The 18,431-nt window shown below is 44.1% G+C and overlaps 1 protein-coding gene across 2 annotated transcripts in view; it reads left to right on the top strand.

Moving 5' to 3' along the window:
• The first annotated feature begins 405 nt into the window (after nt 1–405).
• The window catches only part of map3k10 (mitogen-activated protein kinase kinase kinase 10), a 36,898-nt gene continuing 18,872 nt past the window's right edge, over nt 406–18,431 (top strand). For both annotated transcript variants that reach the window (XM_030067763.1, XM_030067764.1), the window contains exon 1: nt 406–3,663. In XM_030067763.1, the coding sequence (XP_029923623.1) occupies nt 2,649–3,663 (1,015 nt within the window). In that variant the 5' untranslated portion in view covers nt 406–2,648. The remainder of the gene's footprint in view (nt 3,664–18,431) is intronic.

Consider the following 18,431-nt stretch of genomic DNA (forward strand, 5'->3'; position numbering starts at 1 on the left):
CCCTTTCTATCTAATGGGCTGTTGCTCTGCTGCACAGCCTGACCTCTGACCTCTCTGTGGAGGGACTATTTTCCGACTGCGGATCAATAAATTATTACAGTATAACCCCTATCTGTTGAGTGGCCTCATGAGCGAACTGTGGCAGGGAGTTACACGGCTTGTGTAGGACATTATCCTATTTATGCAGCGGCGTTATGCGCTTAACGAGATTCGGTGTTTGTGAAATATTGTTCATTATTTGGTTATATGAGCTGCCAGAATGATGTAGGTCAGCGGGAGATCATCGGGGAACTACATTGCCCACAATGCACCAGCGGCTCTCCACCAGCAGCACAGCTGAGAGCCTCGTTCCAATAGGTTTCTGTATCCTCCCCTTTCATCCCGGCCAGGCAGCCGCATTTACCGACATGTGAAGGGTGTAAGCAGCACATTATCAACCTCGCGTCGACCATCCCGATGTTTTGTAGATCGAGGGCAAACGGAGCAGCCGGTCTCAACATATCCGGACGGGACCCCGGTGTATTCGGACGCAAAGTCAGCCTACAGACTGACAGCTCGTTGGTCGAAATGCACCGTCTTTTTGGAGAAAAAGCCTGTTTGATTACGACGGACCTCCGGACAACCAACTGACCCGCATGAGGAGGGACTCGCAGGAGCATTTTATTTTCCTGGCGAAATTAGGTTACGGACCTTGATGGCTCCTCTACTCGGATGCAATCACACGCCCATGCGACGATGCCTGTGGATGTTGCTGCCCTCAGCGTCCAGGTTAGGCTACAGTAAATGCAAATTGTTTACGTATTAAAAATAATAGTAGGCTACTGTTCATTTGGGGCAGAAGGCGCATCAGTGACTGGCATCTATCAAATTTGCGGGAATTACCGATAATCTATTTATTATTATTATTATTATTATTATTATTATTATTGTTATTATTATTATTATTATTATTATTATTATTATTAGGCCGATCCGTTTTATTTTAAAGATGGTGAGTCTCTTTATCACTGACAGCCAAAGGAAACAAGAGGCTCCCTTCTTCGCCTTATTCCATCACGTCAACTCGGATCAGAGATACTGTAATGTTGCGACTGAAAATTGCAATGCCTGCTCGGAAACCTTCGTTGAATTTAATTCTCTCGCTGTCGCTATCGTGTGAAGGTTTCTGTGCCTCATCATCATCATCATCATCATCATCTCTGTTGAAGAGCTTGCCAAAGTCGGCGACTTTAACTGCAAGGCCAATGATTCATTGATTAGGCAGCTGAAACTGTAGGAGAATAATGGTAAATACTGACATCGCTGCGCTCTCTCCAGTAAAGAGGAGTTTCTTTAGTCTACAGGTTTCACACGGAGGGCGTCCTCACACGGACATAATCACAAATGGTCACCATGTAGACCACCTAGTGAAATAGGCCGCACAAAAAATGTAACGAGGCATGTTTGTTGTGCTCAGACTTCATTGGATGCTCAACAGTGTTATATAGTGATATACCTGCTTCCCTGTTGGGTTGTTTCTGTAATTCCCTATCTCAAAATGGACGAGCATTTTTTGCTAAGGGCTATTCAGGAACATTGAACTGGCTTATGGTTGGCCATGCATGTAGGATTTAGCCTGGACCAGCCGGTCAGGATGTAGGGCAAATATCCGCGGATATTTCCAAATACAACATAGAAAGAAAACAGCCTATAGCCTATTCATGGAGATGCCTGACGGGGGAGGTGCATCTAAACTGGGCTTGTTAAGAGATGGACCCGTGCTCAGAGGATTGTACTCAGCTGAAATACACACCATTTTGATTCAGTTTTTATAGGCAGCCTAAACAGCCCATATTCCTTAGCAAAAACCGATCCCAGAATCAGCTGAATTTTAGTATTGGTGCATTCCCTCTGAGTGTGTTACTATCATTAACCTGTCCTAACAGACTTAGTAGCCTTCCCCCTGTAGGTCTAAACCTCTGAGTCAAGACAGCTGTTCCCAGTGAGCTTAAATGCAGCATTGATCATTCATTAATCACCAGGGCAAAAATTAAATAATAATAATAATAATTCAAAGACTTACAGTTGTTGAATCCGTGAACCCAGGCTTTGTTTTCACTGCATCTAAAGACTGTAAGAGCCCACCTAGATAATAATACTGCTGTCGGAAATAAGTAATGAGTGTATGTTTGCTTTTGAAATGATCCTACTCAGTTGTGAGACCAGTGAAAGTGATAACTGCTGAATTTGAGTTCACAACTGACAATGAGCTCCTCAGATTGAGGACATCAATGGCTTTTTTGTGGATTTTAACAGACCTGCTGTTTCTCAGATGAACACATGCTCACATCTCCCGTCAGCGACTTTGGCAGCTTTCTGCAAGACAGAATTTTGGAAACTATCAATTAGGTTTCTCAGGGATACAAGCATGGAACTGCTGTGCTGAGTGTCATTATTTGACCTGAACACTGTCCCTGTGTGAACTTGCCTTTGGGAATACATGTTACTTACAAACTGCATAGCAACAGCACAGCTACCAGCGACAGGGCTTGGCACTGTTTCAACAGCGAGGTATGTTGACGGGAGAGAGGAGCTGCAGCTCTGTGATCTGCTGATCCCCTCTCCCCTCTGGTGGTCGAGGAGGCCTCGTCTCAGTCAATGGGCCCTGTATGGATTTTGTGCGTGAGTTGACACAGGGCAGGCCCACAGCGCCAACCAGCAGCCAGGCTGCCATGGACCCATACGGCAGAGCGAGCAGCACAGCCGCCCCCCTGCCTTGCACCAGCTGCGGGGGCTGCTGCTCCCCACCTCCCCCTTGCCTCATCCCCCCGGGGCCTCCTTCCTCAACTACCTCGTCCTCCTCCATGCCCCCCCACATGACCCCGCCACCGCCAATGTGTCCCGCCCTGGCGGTGCAGGTGGAGAACGGCAGCAGCTGGAACTCCTCCACCATATCCTCCTCCGGCTCCCCTGACTCCCACCCTGGCCATCGCTGCGGGGCCACCAACCCCAACCCCAACCCCTACTGGACAGCAGTGTTTGACTATGAGGCCACAGCAGATGAGGAGCTAACCCTGCGGCGCGGGGACCTTCTTGAGGTCCTCTCCAAAGACTCCAAGGTGTCCGGGGATGAGGGTTGGTGGACGGGCAAGATCCAAGACAAGGTGGGCATCTTCCCCAGCAACTATGTCACAAGGAGGGATGCTACCAGCTACCCACAGCTGACGTCAGGAGGGCTGGTGGCAGGTGGGGTTGGAGTGGGCGAATGCCCGTTGGAGATTGACTTCTCAGAACTGCTCCTGGAGGAGGTCATCGGAGCAGGTGGGTTTGGGAAGGTGTATAAAGGAGTGTGGCGGGGAGAGGAGGTGGCAGTAAAGGCTGCCAGACAGGACCCCGACGAGGACATTAGTGCCACAGCAGAGAGTGTGCGGCAGGAGGCCAGGCTGTTCTGGATGCTCCGGCACCCCAACATAATCGCCCTCCGGGGTGTCTGCCTGCGGGAACCTAACCTGTGCTTAGTGATGGAGTATGCCAGAGGAGGGGCGCTGAACCGGGCTCTGGCTGGAAAGAAGGTTCCCCCAAAGGTGCTGGTGAACTGGGCTGTGCAGATTGCCACAGGGATGGACTACCTGCACAACCAGACATTTGTACCTGTCATACACAGAGACCTCAAGTCCAGCAACAGTAAGTACCCCAACAAGTGCGATTCATCCTCCACCTGAATGAACAAAATGTGTGGTAAAACATGATGGTAACACTTTATTTGAAGTTGTATGTATAAGACTGACGTAACACTGTGATAAACGTGACATGACAGCTGTCATGAACATTAATGAATATTATGACTATTGTCATTAAGTGTTACTGAGTCAGCTGTGTCACTCTCCCTGCAAAGCTGACATTCTCTTTGTCAGGGCAACTTGACAGTAACTGAGATGGTGTCAACTTTCCAGCATGACTGGCTGAATGACACTTAATGACAGCAGTAATTAAGTGTCACGCAGCAAATATTCTGTTATGTCCATGACAGCTATAGCGTCTTCTTTATGACAGTGATGTGTTAGTCTTATGAGCACAACTTCAAATGAAAGTCTTTCCTTCATGATTAATATAGTTTTGCTTGTTTGTTGACAGTATTACCAGAACTGAAGAGGACAGCAGTTTTTTGTGGCAATGCAACACAGAGGGTGAAAAACTGGGATGAATAGTTTCTGGTGATGAATGAAACAGAGGATGAATAGTTTCAGTTTAAAGTGTAAATAATCTCTATTTCATCAAACTCCAATCCTTTGTGTCCATATTTTGTTTACTTAGTGAATGAGACAAGTATACTGACATGACTCTGTATTTATTATGATATGGACACTGACATGCTTGCACAGGTTAGATGCTGTTAATAGTTTTACTACCCAGTAAGTAAAACAGGAAATCCACTGTGATAAAAAAAAAAAAAAAAAAGTGGACAGTTACTGTACATGTTAACATCCATTCCACTTTTTCTCATTTAATGTTGTGCAAAGTGCAAAGATTTTTTGGAGGGGCTGACACAAGATGAGAAACTTAAAATTTAAAGCAGCGGGGAAGCGTCAGTCCTGGATAGCCGGTCTGCCTCTGCCATCTTTTCCCTGTCATCTCTCTCTGCACCTCCTCCTCCTCCTCCATGTCTTCATCCTCCTCTTTCTATCTCCCCTCCTCAAGGAGAGCAGTTCTGCTCTGCAACCCACTGTGCTATTTTTGGTCCTTTGTGCTACTTGCTGTTTAAAGACGCAGTTGCAGTTGTTGGTGCATCAGAGACACAATACACTGTGTGCAGTTAATTGTTTACGTGTGTGCGCACGTATCCGAGTTTGTGCATAGGTGTGTTTTTGTGTGTTTATCTTAAGTGACATGAGTGATGGGGGATGGTGTGGACAAATATGGGCTGAGTGTACAGGATGCTGACTACAGACCTTTTTAAAGGAGGGTGCTGAACTAAGTGTAGTTTAAACACATTCCCCACTCATCTGCCAAACTATCTCCTAATCCTCTATCCCTCGGTGGGTTCTTGAGTGTCTAACGTGGAGAGCGTCACTGTAGCTTATAGGCTCTCATGCTGTAGTGTCAACTCTCTCACACTCACACATGCATACCCCTTTCCCGTCTCTCTCGCTCTTTCCTCTCCCCTCCCTCCCTGTGTTGCTCTAACAGTAATGATGAGGATCAGATGGGTATTGGACAGCAAAGCCTTGGCAACAACACCAGAACACTGCCTTTCCCTGGTGACATGGGTGCTGTGTTGTTGAGTCATACAGCTGCTAGCCGCTGTCAGCTGCAGCGCAAAATGTCAGTCCCCCCCATCCCCCCTTTTTTTTCTTTACTCAGAGCATCGTCCGCACAAAAATAATGAATAAAGACCAGAGATGCCAGGATTCCCTTGGAGGCGTGTGCCTTCCGAATGATGAATCTTACGGAAAAGTGCTAATCATTAAGTATGTGATTAGATTGTGACTCACATGCAGAAGGATGTTTGCATTAGCCTGGCGATGCCCAGAGGGAAAGAATGGGAGAGCGAGAAAGGAGAGAGGGTGTCAAAGAGAGAGAAGAGAGAGGGATTGAGTCAAAAGAAGGGGATTGGGAAAATAAGAGGGTGGAATATATCAGGTTGGGGAGAGAAAATAAGCTTGGGGACCAGAGAGAGCAGAGACATATAAAGAGGGAGAGAGGAGACGGATGGGAAAGAACAAGAGAAGGAGAGCGCGGGGGATAAACAGTGGTTCATTTCAGTTTAGGGTTACACCTCAGCTCATTGTCCAGGTGCGCTAGTCTCAGGTGTCCTCTTCAAACCGCCGACCACTTGGCATCACTGCGGTTACAGAGGAGCACAGGCCCCCGAGCTTCTCCTCTGTCTCCTATCAGCCGCCTCTGCGCTCAGGAAACAGTCCAATGCTTCATTCTCATGTAGCCCTGCGATGCATTTACTGCAGCCTAAATGTGACACACGCAGCTCGCAGTATAAGTTAAAACAGCAAGGTTTTACAGAATTCACACACAACACAGGCTTTTTTATTTTTGGCTCGCTCAGATGCCTTTCATCTAATTTTATCCCCCTGCAGTGGAAAGGCGTTTGAGGCGTGTCTGCGTGCGTACCTGTTTGCGTATGGGAGTGAAATTTTGTATTTTAGCCTCCTGGGCGTTGTCGTCGTGCCGGCCCAGAGTAGTGAGTGACTGAGTCTGTGTAACTGGGATAATCTGATTAGGCTGACCTCCTTACCGTGATGTCACAGCATGTTTGTAGGTTGGCAGGTCGTTGCCCCCTTGGTCATGCCTTACCTGTCAGTCTGATCGCAGGTCAGGCTCTGGTTTCACACAGCACCGAGTACCGGGCCTCCTGGATCAGCTCTGACAGAGAATTAAAACTAGTAGAATCCAAAGCTCTCTTGATGGCTGCATCTGTGGCCACTGGGGGTTCAACTCCAGTTTTGAAGGCTGTCTGTCACCAGTGGTGGATAAAATACTCAAATTGTTTGCTAAAGTAAAAGGAGCAATACCATGATGGATAAAACCTACTCTTAAAATTTTACTTAAATGTTGTGCTTAAAATGCATGGAATCTCAATGGCTTTGCAACCTTGGCAAACATTTAATTTTCTTTACTTTTGGTGTGGGGGAGTTATTAGTTTGTACGATTTTATTGGTACTAACAGGTTTTAGGCTTGCAGAATCCTAAACACACCAATAATCATAATGCCTCATCTAAGTCAAGTCGAAGCACCTGAAGGCTGCCCGGTGAATGGAGACGTATTCTGCCAGAAAGTACCAGGTGCCTGTTTGCCTAAAAACACTTCCTGGAATCCCAAAAGCTTCTACTCCGTGGATTCCCTGCTTTTTCCATGGACTTTGGTGGTTCGAAACTATCTGCATGACCTACATCAAGATGTTTTCTGGGTCAAATGCTGTTTTAGGGTTAACTGTCACCTTACTTTTTCTTATAGAATGAGAAGTAAAAGCAGCCATGTCCCTTTTCACGGTGTTAAATAATTAATTCATTAACCAGAGAAAAAGCTATTTTAATATTTTAGGGCCAACTATTCTGTGTAGTACAGGGACGTTTTAACTCATAATTTGGAGGTAACTTCATGTTTTGCCTGTGAAAGCTTATTCTGCAAAGTAACCAGCAGCTGCAGCTGTCAGATAAATGCACAGTATTGTTAAAAGTACAATGTTAAATGTTAAATGTAAATGTTAAAACTCCAGTATTTCAGAGTCTCACCACATAAAAATACTCAAGTGCTCTTACCTCCAAAATAGTGGCTCAGTACAGCACTTGACTAAATGCACTTAGTCACTTTCCACCCCTATCACCGATCTCTCTGAGCTCATATGGATTAATTCTGCAGAGACCTTTGGGCTACTTAAAGCACAGGCAAAGCTCTGACTTTGGTCTTTCTTGATTCATCGGCATTGTGAGTACTTAAAAACAAAACAAAAAAATGCAAACGTCACGGCAGGGTATGAGGCTGAGTTGTGGCTCATTTTTACGGGAAATGACCGCTGCATCACTGACAGCCACTGACACTTTATACAGATCTATAGAGGCCGTGAGTCAGCCGCAGGTAAGACAATACAACCTGGCTGATCACCTGTCGCTAACCACAGAGAGGCACAGCCATACCTGTTGTCCTTACATAAGTATCATATGGTTTTACTGTCTGTCACTGTGTATTTGTTGCATACACAGATTACATATAAAGTTATGGGGATACAGGAGGTAAAAGCTGTTATCTATCATCGATTTCCCTTATGAAGCCTATTCCATTGACAGAAGAGGACCTATAGATGAAGAATTATTATTCATCTTTGAGACAACTGGGATGTAGATTGTACAAAAGGGGCAAAACGGCGAAGATGTCACTAACATAGTGTATAGTGTATAGTCCTTTTCAAGTCCATAATTATTAAAATTGTGCAGTCGGTGAAGGTTGACTTGAGTCCTCATGTTTATGTCTAAGGTAGATTTTTCCGTGGTGGATAATTGTGAACGCAAAGGCTCATATACACACAATAAAGACAGCCCGGGGTTGACATTACCTGCTGTTTTGGCTGCTGTAGCTTCAAATGGAAGCCATGTTTACACAGTCAACAATAGTATGAATAGAGGGAGCCCCATGTCCTAAAGCAGGACAGTCAAGTGTACTGTTTGCTAATAGAGTATTTAAATAAATAAAAAAAAAAAAGTTCGCAAATTCATTCAGATGACAGTGGACGTGGGGTTTGTCCAGTTGTTATTTTTTCATTGTTGTGGACGACCACAAAGCAGGAGTGTCCATAACATCAACAACAGCACAACACATAAGTAATAGCTACTTAACAGATTAGTGAGGCGCAGTATGGCATATAGTCACTGCCATTGAAAAGCCGGAGTGTGTGTGTGCGTGTGTGTGTGTGTGTGTGTGTGTGTGTGTGTGTGTGTGTGTGTGTGTATGTGTGTGTGACTATAAGAGTGAGTCTGTTGAGGAAAGGATTAGAGTTGTGGCCAGTGCCGGCTGTTAATCCCTTAGAGAGACAGAGTGGTGGAGGACTAGACTGTGACTAACTGGACTAGAGCGAGCGAGCAGTAGGACTGGGGCACAAATGGAAAGAGAGAGAGTGAGAGAGAGGGGGAGAGGGAGAGGGAGAGCAACATGATAAGCATAAAGCCCTCCTTCATGCAGTCCTAAATTTTTCATCTCTGACTGTTGGTGGGTTCATGTGAGGCAGGTAGTACATCTTTATATGCTCCAACCTGACAGACGACCAACCAACAAACAACAGAATAATAAATAGGGATGGTTTATATATCGATTTTATGTCATGTGATGTAGCATAAGTGTCTTTTCCTGATTTTAAAGGCTCAGTCAAAGACACTGTGATATTATTTTTTAATGTAAGAGTCTTTCAGCTGGACGTGGTGAAGTGTCCTATAATCTACAGGTTTTGTGATAGATACTAGGACAGGCTGTTTGTTTGTGTGTGTGTGTGTGTGTGTGTGTGTGTGTGTGTGTGATATGTGTTTACATGTTTAAATGAGCATGTCTGCATGCTCGGTGCATATGTATGTACACATGTGAGTGTGCATTCTGTCTGTGTGGACACGGGGGCTCGACAGCAGGACACTGTGGCGCTAGGGCAGGGAGCACACTCACACACACACTATCTCTCACTTTCACACACACACACACACACACACACACACAGACGTATACGCACGTGCGCACGCGCTCACATTCACGCACACACTGCAACGGAGCAACAATGACCCCATTCTCACACAGCAGCCCAAGACAGAGCGAGAGCAGGGCTCACAATGGCAGGAGTCACCGTGGGGGGAGGGGGCGCGAGGGAGCGGGGGGCGACCGTAGCCTGTAGACCTTGAATGACAGAGCGGAGAGATGGAGGAGGAAGGACTGGAGAAGCAAGCGGAGATGGATGGATAGAGAAACAGAGAGGGAATGCGGTGGCTGGAGTAGCCCTGGAGCCTCGGCTGTGGGAGGCATAGGAATGGGAGACATGGATGGGGGAGGGAGGGGGGAGGAGGGAGGGATGAACACGGGAGTGGAGAGGAATATAGGGCCAGTTTCCGAGGACGTCATACTGTACTCTCTCGGTGAGCCAGCCGCAGATTAAGGCTAACATTCTTGACGTAGGCTACAATTATCCACTATCTCTGTCTGCCTGGACCGTGTGCCTCATTATAGCGATACACTTCAAGTAGAAGTTTACTCTGCAGTCCACAGCATAAATTATGCAGCCAAGAGAGGAAGTCATCAGCATCTGCAGGATTTATAGCAGGTGATAATTTCACCACTAACAAATTCTAATTTATATAGCGATCCTGGGCCATAACAGATGCAGCACACACAGCTCAACTTGATTATCAGCTATTGCACATCAAGTCATTTAATGGATATTCCCCCAAGGGATTATTTAAGCATATTCAAATGATAAATGAGCCTTTTTATGAAATGTGAGTTACGGTGATAAATGAGCTATAATGAATTTTCATTACATTTTGCAATATTTGTGCTTCTTCACTTTGATTTGCCTTTTAAAGGAAACACCCACCCTGAAAACTCTTACACCATGGTTTAAAAGCAGCTGTTTCACAAAATGATGTGAAATCATGTCGTGTTGAGGTATTTCCAGCGAAACAAATCAATGGAGTTTGAAAGGAAAGAAAATAAAAACTATTTTAACATGAAAGCAAATGTCAGGTTTAGGTTTCAGTCACTCAGAACCAAAGAAGATCTTTCTAGACTCTCCATTTTGCGCCTGAGAGAAATCCATCAGAGAAGACGCAGAGAGACCAATTCCTGCACCATCAGTAAGCTCAATAGACCAGAGTGCAATGCAGTATTTTAAGTTTTAAGTTGCAGTGTTTTACGTTTCTTTCTTGATCGGAAAAACTGTCAAACAGCAAAAAGCATCACTATGAACAAGTCCCTTTGTGTTATATTCACTCTTACATCTTTTCTTAAAACAAGTGGAAAAACTGCAACTTGTTTCCAGTGAAATTTCTCTTATTACAGGTTTTTTTCTTCATGGATCAAGTATAAATATGTTGAAACTAGGTGTAATAAGGCAGATCAGCCCAATAATATGAAGAAAATGATGCTTGGCTCTAGAAAATTCTGGAAACCAGTTGATTAGCATTGGAAACAAGTGGGATTATCTCATACCACTGGCAGATTCCCTCTGTTGTTAGAAGAAAAAGAAGATTTTAAAGTATGCGACTAAATGACTTGTTATGATGACGACTTCCTGTTGTGCCCTCTCTTGCTTTAATAATTGAAATCACTGTCTTTCCACCTAGACACTAAACCAGCCGCTGAACACTACATGACAGTGTTGTCTATCTGAGAGCTGATTGTTTAAAAGGCCTTGGACCGGGCTCAGCGCTCTGGCACCGTGTGAACCGAGTCACGCTGCTAACAGATGTTTGTATCGCTTCAGTTTCAGTAGTCAGTGAGAGAGAGAGAAAGTGAGAGAGACACAGCGTTACCAAGCAGTGACACCAATCAATGGCCAGTATGATTGCAAAAGAACACACACACACACACACACACACACACCACACACCACAGTTGCTCTCTCCACAGATCAATAAACAGATGATGCGAGGCCAACAGCGACCAGTAAACTGTGATGACTCCCTGCGCTGCAGCTCCATGGTTTCCTGTGGCGCTGCCAAGCATACTGACACACATCTGCACATCATCATGCTGCACAAAGTTGTGCTTTACAGATTACATAATATGTTTGTTTGTTTTTTTCCCCTGTAATAGACTCTCTTTAAGAATCAGAGCTGGACCTTATGATACAATTTCTATCAGTATTCACTGCAACACTGATCAAAATTTAGTGATAATGTATAAATACAGTGGTGGAAAAAAGTTTTCGGACACCCCATGCATTTGTGAAATATTGCATTAACAAATCACTCTTAGGTCTTCAGGTGCAATTTCTTTTAGTACAGTCACAGCCAAAATACTAAACAAATCATAAAAAAGCCATTAAAAACTTAAAATTGATTGGTTCCATAAAAATACATAAGAAATTTTGCGTATTGGGTCATTTTGGTACCAGTGATGAAGGTCGTTCTTTTTATTAAAAGACACAATTTTTGTTGCCAAGCTTGGTGTCTATATAAAGCCAGCACATCTGAAAGTTCTTCAGACACAAAAATGGCTAAAACAAGGAACCTAACGCAGGAAACACGCCTGAAGATAAAGATTAAACTGTCAAGAATTTAGTTTTGTTAGTTTTTCTTGTAAACATTAAACAAAAAAAATATAAGTTGTATTTGTTTGTATCTGTCTAATGCAGCCACACCTTTTGAAACACAAAAAAGATTTTTCCACAAATATTTCATGATAATATTTGAAATTGTGAGATTTTGTAAAATTTTAAGGGTGTCCGAAAACTTTTGTCCACCACTGTAGAGCGTTAAGTACAATCTACTGCATGACACCTGGGCATACTAATAAAATACATAGCATTCTCTCTACACAGTGTTTTTCAGAGGCTGTAGTGGGCAGTTTGGGGCAGACACCATGCAGGTTTTCTGCATTCAGTACAAATGTGTTATTCCGGCCTGTTCTAAAATGCTGTATTTCTGCATACGGGGACCTAAACACTCTTGAAGATGCATAAATTGGGTTTGACTGCTCTCAATTTTATTCATGCGTGACGATTGTAGCCCGCGTATTAGCCGTTTCATTGTAGCGAGGGTTTTTGAACCTTGACATCACCGATTAAAAATTAACCATTGTGACTTATGCGATAATCACAACCTCATGAAACTTTTCAACCACAAACTAGAGAGCGAGGGCAATCAGAGGATGGCTGGTTTATCAGGTATATTTACAACAAGTAGTGGTTTCTGAGTAATTTCCTTAATAGAACGCTCGGCATCCAAAAATACAGTTCTTACAGAAATCTTAAAATGTCAAAAGGTTTTGGTATCAAATCACAGCATGAATATGTCAGTGGGGTTTCTCAAGGTCTTGGTGTCTCATTGTGGTATTTTGAAGGAATCTTTGACCATGTTTATCAATTCTGGAGTGTCAAAAATGGGTAAATTTAGCAGCAAATCTATGTAAAAAATGGCATCAATCCAAGAATTGCTGCAACAACTTACAAGACATAATTAGACATGGGAATGGCTATCACACACTAAAATCACAATGTTACAAGTCCTTTGACACTTGCACAATTTAAATGCCTCTGAGAGAAATAATGTTTATTTCTGATTTATGACTGGGAAAATGACACAGTGCTGAGATGCATCTCAAATTGTTCTTCAGGTTCCCAGCTTTCAAATGATATATATCGCTTCTATGTGGCATCGGCAAAACAAAAAATGACAAAAATTACACAATTTGGATGTTGCAGTATGGGGATGTGACAAGTGGCGTCTTTTTTGCAGTAAAAGGATGCAAATTTCTGAACTTATTAGACTGTTAGAGCTGCTTTGCCTCTACCTGCTTGGTCATCAGATCCACATAACTACTGACTGTTTATCAAAAAATATCATATGAATGAACCAAATGTCACAGCTACAATATTGTCACAATATTGACATTAGACGTATCATATTTGATGTTGTCCATATCGCAAGCCCTAATTAGTTGTCAAAAAGAAATTTCTCCCCTAGCAACAAGCCTGCTGCAACTTTGCTCCTGCTCGCTGCTGTGTTTTCTGTGATTTTCTATCTCACTGGAGTGACACTGGAGTTGATTTTATTCGCAGGCAAGTATAACCCCGGAGACATCTACATAATATGGCTTTGTGTCTCCTGCCACCACAGTCAGAGAAAAAACACACGGGGGTCAGACTGCTGTACGTTTCAGCCTCCATGGTGGTACACACTCAGCAACACTGCACACACTCATGCAGAGCGTTGGCACCTACTGGGTCGGTGTGTGTGGTGGCTGTTGACTCTGTGTGCACTGTTAGAGCATTGTTGCCGTCCAGCAGCCTGGCACAGCGAGAGGGGAGCCAGGCCAAGCAGAGAAAGCACTGGGTGTCCCCCGAGCCAAGAGCCCTTGACCCACTATCATAGTCGAGTCAAGTAGAGGACACTTCATGGATATGACAGGCAGGAGAGTGTATGAGTAGCATATAGAGCCAAGAGGCAACGCCAGGGTGCAATATTTTATTCAAGGCTTACACTTGCTGCTGCATGTTGTCATGTTATATGTAGTAATGGTATATTCCACCTCAGTTGATTCCCCCACAACCCGCTGAGATCCCAGGTCCATAGTCGGCTCATTAATATTTGATTTGTTAAAGACTCTGTGAAATGGACAACAGCTGTTTCACATCTTACAGTCTATGCACTAAGTGTGCTATAATGGTGGAAGATCAGGGGAGTTTTCCATCTCACTGGCTTTATGTGCACTGAGAAAAGTACCATCTTCACAAATGATTGTCTCATTCACTTTCAAAATCGTATGTGTTGGGTGGGGTCAGTGGGGTGAGATAGTTCCACTTGTATCTGATGCTCTTGTTTTGGGAATCCTCAAAAAACCAATGCCATTGTACTGAAACAAGGCAGAATGAAGCAGATCACTACACCTGTTCAAGAAAATTCTTTAAGTTTGTCGATTTCGATTGGAAACAAATGAAATTAAGTTGGATACACACACACACACACACACACACACACACATGCATACATACATTCAAATATGGAATCTGGGCAAGGGACAAGAGTTTGGGATTAGAAATCGGAGGCGTTCTGGTTGCCATTTGTAGTCTGAGTGGTTTTATTCAGGTAAACAGTCTGTGTGAAGAACAAAAGAGGCATAATGTATTGGGCAAACTGTCATCTACAATACCTACAAAAAGTGTCAATGATTGTGTACTGTGTGGAGAAACATTTGGCTTGGAAGTGAGAAACGGAAATGAGCAGCCAGCAGCTACAACGGAAGCCCTGAAAATATTGGCTGTTGCTGCCAGAGGCCAAAATGTCATCAGATGATAGGTGATGGGTTCCGAGGTTGAGATCACTATAAAATGGGAAGCACACATCTGTTTTTATGCATGTTGTAACTTAAAGCATATTTTACCATTCCCTCAGTGAGCGCTCTGTGAAATTTGTTAGAACAAAGGAGCCGCGAAAGTGAAAAACTGTCATGAGGAATCGGCTCAGACCTCTGTGAATATCCACACCCTTAGTACACTCTTTTTCATACCACACACACACACTTACACACACACACACACACACACACACACACACTCCACACAAAAAAGAACCAAGAGAAAGCTGCCTCATTTAATACCTCCATCTCTTATGAGAGAGAGAGGCTGCCTGGTCACACGAATCTGGCAGCTGCATTTGTGTGGGGACAAAGTGAATGGCTGGAGGGTGAAACTGTGCCATTGCACAGCTCAGGATTAGAGCCCGAATGGCCTGTGGTGGTACAAGGAGAGCCAAGCAGGGGTATCAATGACATGGGAGCATACTCAGTACAACCTCCATATCAAAGCATGGGGAATGGAAAAGACCCAGCGGTATGTGTGCGACCTGCTTTGCAGAACTGTCACTGCTCATCATCAATATTTCATCTTAATTCAGTGTTGCTGATACTGAGATACTCAAACTGTGTCACACTTGTGTTTTGCATGAAAGTACAAATCTAAATGTCTTTTCTGCACCCTGAGGGTAGTGGGCCTGTGAAACAGAGGCTGACTGCTAAATTGATAGATTTGGTATTTTGTCAACCCAGGTAGTATCGTTGATAACTACACGTAACACAGCTTCACTGCTTTTGTGAGGAAAAACTTTGCATTCTGCTGCAGCTTCTGGCTAGTATTCAACACCATCCAGCAGGGCACTCGTTTTCAGCCTGAAAAACTAAATCTAAATGTCCTGATTGAAAACAGGAACCTCACAGTACAGTGAAATATATCTTTAAATTGTCCACCCCAAAAAAAAAAAGGTTGCAATTGGTTCCCTCTAACAAGTTTATTTAGCATGCATTATTTTGTATACACACACACTGTGTCCGCTAATGGTGCTTTCACTTCAATATGGCGTTCACACTGTTAACTTCAGAAATTTATAAGGTAGAAAATTGAAAATTGAGTTGAAGGGAACACAGCATGAGCAGATGAACAATTTGGATGAAAAACAAAGAAATGTATTGTTGTCAATGTTAAATAAAAGCACCGTTTCCAACTATTTTCTTTGGGTGGACAATGTCGAGATGTGTTTGACTGTCCTGTGGATTTAATTACAATGGTTTATGAGTCTGAAAACGATGGCATAGAGGGAAAGCAAGAGTGGTAAGTTTCTCTTCACTAAAGTTAGCAGTGAGGATGTGGTGTGGACAAAACAATTACTATCAATATTTTAATGTGGCCTGTGTTGAAAAATACTGAAGCTGTCTTTAATTTGACAAGATTGGATTGTGATGGCTACACTGAAGTTTTAACGGTGATTTGAAACTAAATGATGTGCCTGTGTTTGAACTGTCTGCACACACGGGATCAAAACCGACCTGGATTTTGAGTTGTGGGGGGATTTGACAATTGATAAATCAATTTTCTTAACATCTTAACACCCTTCATCACCAGAACATGTCAAAGGACTTTACAGAGTCTACCTTGATCTGCCTAATCAACAATAAATCACAGAGTAAACAATGCAACACAGTATGCAACGAAAAACCCTACCAGGGGTCATGCATGTCGAATATTTATAATTAATACCATCTCAAAAAAAATCTTGAAACAGTGAGCTGTATTATAATTTTACGTGTTGTGATCCGCCTGCTTTCTTGTCACATTCAAGAACAAATGTTTTAGTGTGTGTGTGGAGACATGCTTCATGTCTTTCTATGTATGGCTGCTTGAAATCTCTTGAGAGAGGAGAGAGGAGATGTATGAAAGCCAAAAGAAAAATAGAGAGACCTATTGAGCTACAAAGACATCTTGTGTGTGCTGCCAGGAAAATGACAAAAGCTCTCCCTCCAGTCATTTCTCTGTACCTCTACCATCCCACATCTTTTCATCTGCCCGGTATTTCTCTCTTTCTCATAGTGCTCGGCCCTTTTTTCTCCCCATCGTGCTCATGTGCTTTTCTACTCCATCTTGCCCTTTTTCTTAACCCTCCGCCGCCCCCCTCTCCTCCCTCTTCCTGCCACTTTATCCCCACATTTCATTCTTCTCTCCTGCCCTCGTTTCTGTTGCTCTCTTCCTCTCCCCTCTCTTGTCATTTCAGTCTCCCTCTCTTCCATCTCTCTCATCTTGTCGCCTCCCCTCCCCCCACGCCTCATCCTCAGACCTCCACCCTTGTGCCTCCCCACACAGTAGATGTACACACATCTCCCTCTCTGATACTCCCTCAGTCTCTCTACTCCCTCCACCCTCTCCCTCTCTCCCCGTCTCTCTTCACGTTTCTTCTCCCCGGTGTGTTGTAGTCTGAGCCGATCGCAGCCAGGCCGGCGACAGCTGGAACAGCAGACAGTCAGCCAGGCAGCGGGCACCGGCGGTGGGAGGGCATGACGACGATGAAGGGGCGAGAGGGGGATGCAAGGATGAGGAGACGGAGTCTTAGAAGGGGGGTTGGGGTTGAGGGTGGTTACTTTTTTTTGTTGGCAAAGGCTCTGATCTTTGCTGATGTAGAAACAGAGACAGATAGACTGGGCCTGAGGGGCGAGGGCCAGGCGGCTGGCTTCTCTTTACACAGAGTCCCATGGGCCCTTGTCTTGCCAGTCTTGATGCATGCTCGGCTTGCCAGTGAGTTTTGGCGGATCTGGTTGCCATATTTGTCATACTGTCACACTATTACACACCAGTGGAGATGGCGAGGAGCGGTGCTGAGGCGCCGATGTTGCGCCTAAACAGAGCCAGCAGGTATCTGGGTGGGTGGGGATGGGTGGGGGAGCGCACCAAGGTACTGGGGGCTCTGGAGCATTAAAAGGAGGTAGCAGTTACTCTGTTTGGAAGGGGCGGGATGGGGGATACATGGGACCTGATTCGCTGACTTGGCGCCACGGCAACAGCTGTTCCACCCTGCAGGCTACACCTGTTCCTGCATGGAGAGAAACTAGAGGAGGGGCAGAGACTAAGAAACAGAGAGAGAGAAAACTGCCACAAAAAAAAAAGTGCCATCTATGCTATGTGGTGAGATGATTCGCTGTGTGACTTTATTTGCAAAAGTGAAAGGCAGGCTGTCACACATTCAGGGAGATAAGCATCATCACTGAATGAGGAGTATTGTGCAGTGTATGGCTCAGTCTGGGTGGAGCGCAGCTTGGAGACACCGAGCATCAAAGACACGCCATCTGGCCAAAAATAAAATGCTTATATGAATAAATATTTTAACTCCAAGGGGTTCTTTATGAAAAATAATTGCACAAACATTCAAATGTGGTGAAAGTGTGGATAGCTTAAGTCCAATGAAGAAAAAACTTCAAAAATTCATATTCCATGCTTTAATCATATATATTTTTCTATTGTTATTTTATGTGGATGCCAATAAAATGCCCACTGAGTTAAAAAAGAGAGCAACAGACTCAGGAACACAAGAGACACAAGGACCTTCATAGCAGCTTGGTGAGACGCTCCTCTTTCCCGGCTTCAGACTCTCAGCTTGTGACCTTCGCCCTTGTTACCATAACAACAACTTAATGACACAGCACACTGAATTGGACCTTTGCCAGAATAATAATAAAATTAAGGCTTGATCAACGTTCACATTCCCCTGAAATGGGCGGTGCTAGGAGCAAATCCCCAGACACATTCACTGCAAACCAAGCTGAAGATGAAGATGCAGAAAATTAAAATAATTGTTACACCTCACCCCAATTACAACAGACTATCCCAATTAAAGTAATTGTACACATGGCTACATTGTAACGTACCTGATGTGCTGATGGTTGCTATGGAAACATCATGCAAAATGCCTATCTAACTCATCTAACT

The sequence above is a fragment of the Myripristis murdjan genome, chromosome 13 (assembly GCF_902150065.1).
Source record: "Myripristis murdjan chromosome 13, fMyrMur1.1, whole genome shotgun sequence".
Taxonomy (NCBI): Eukaryota; Metazoa; Chordata; class Actinopteri; order Holocentriformes; family Holocentridae; genus Myripristis; species Myripristis murdjan.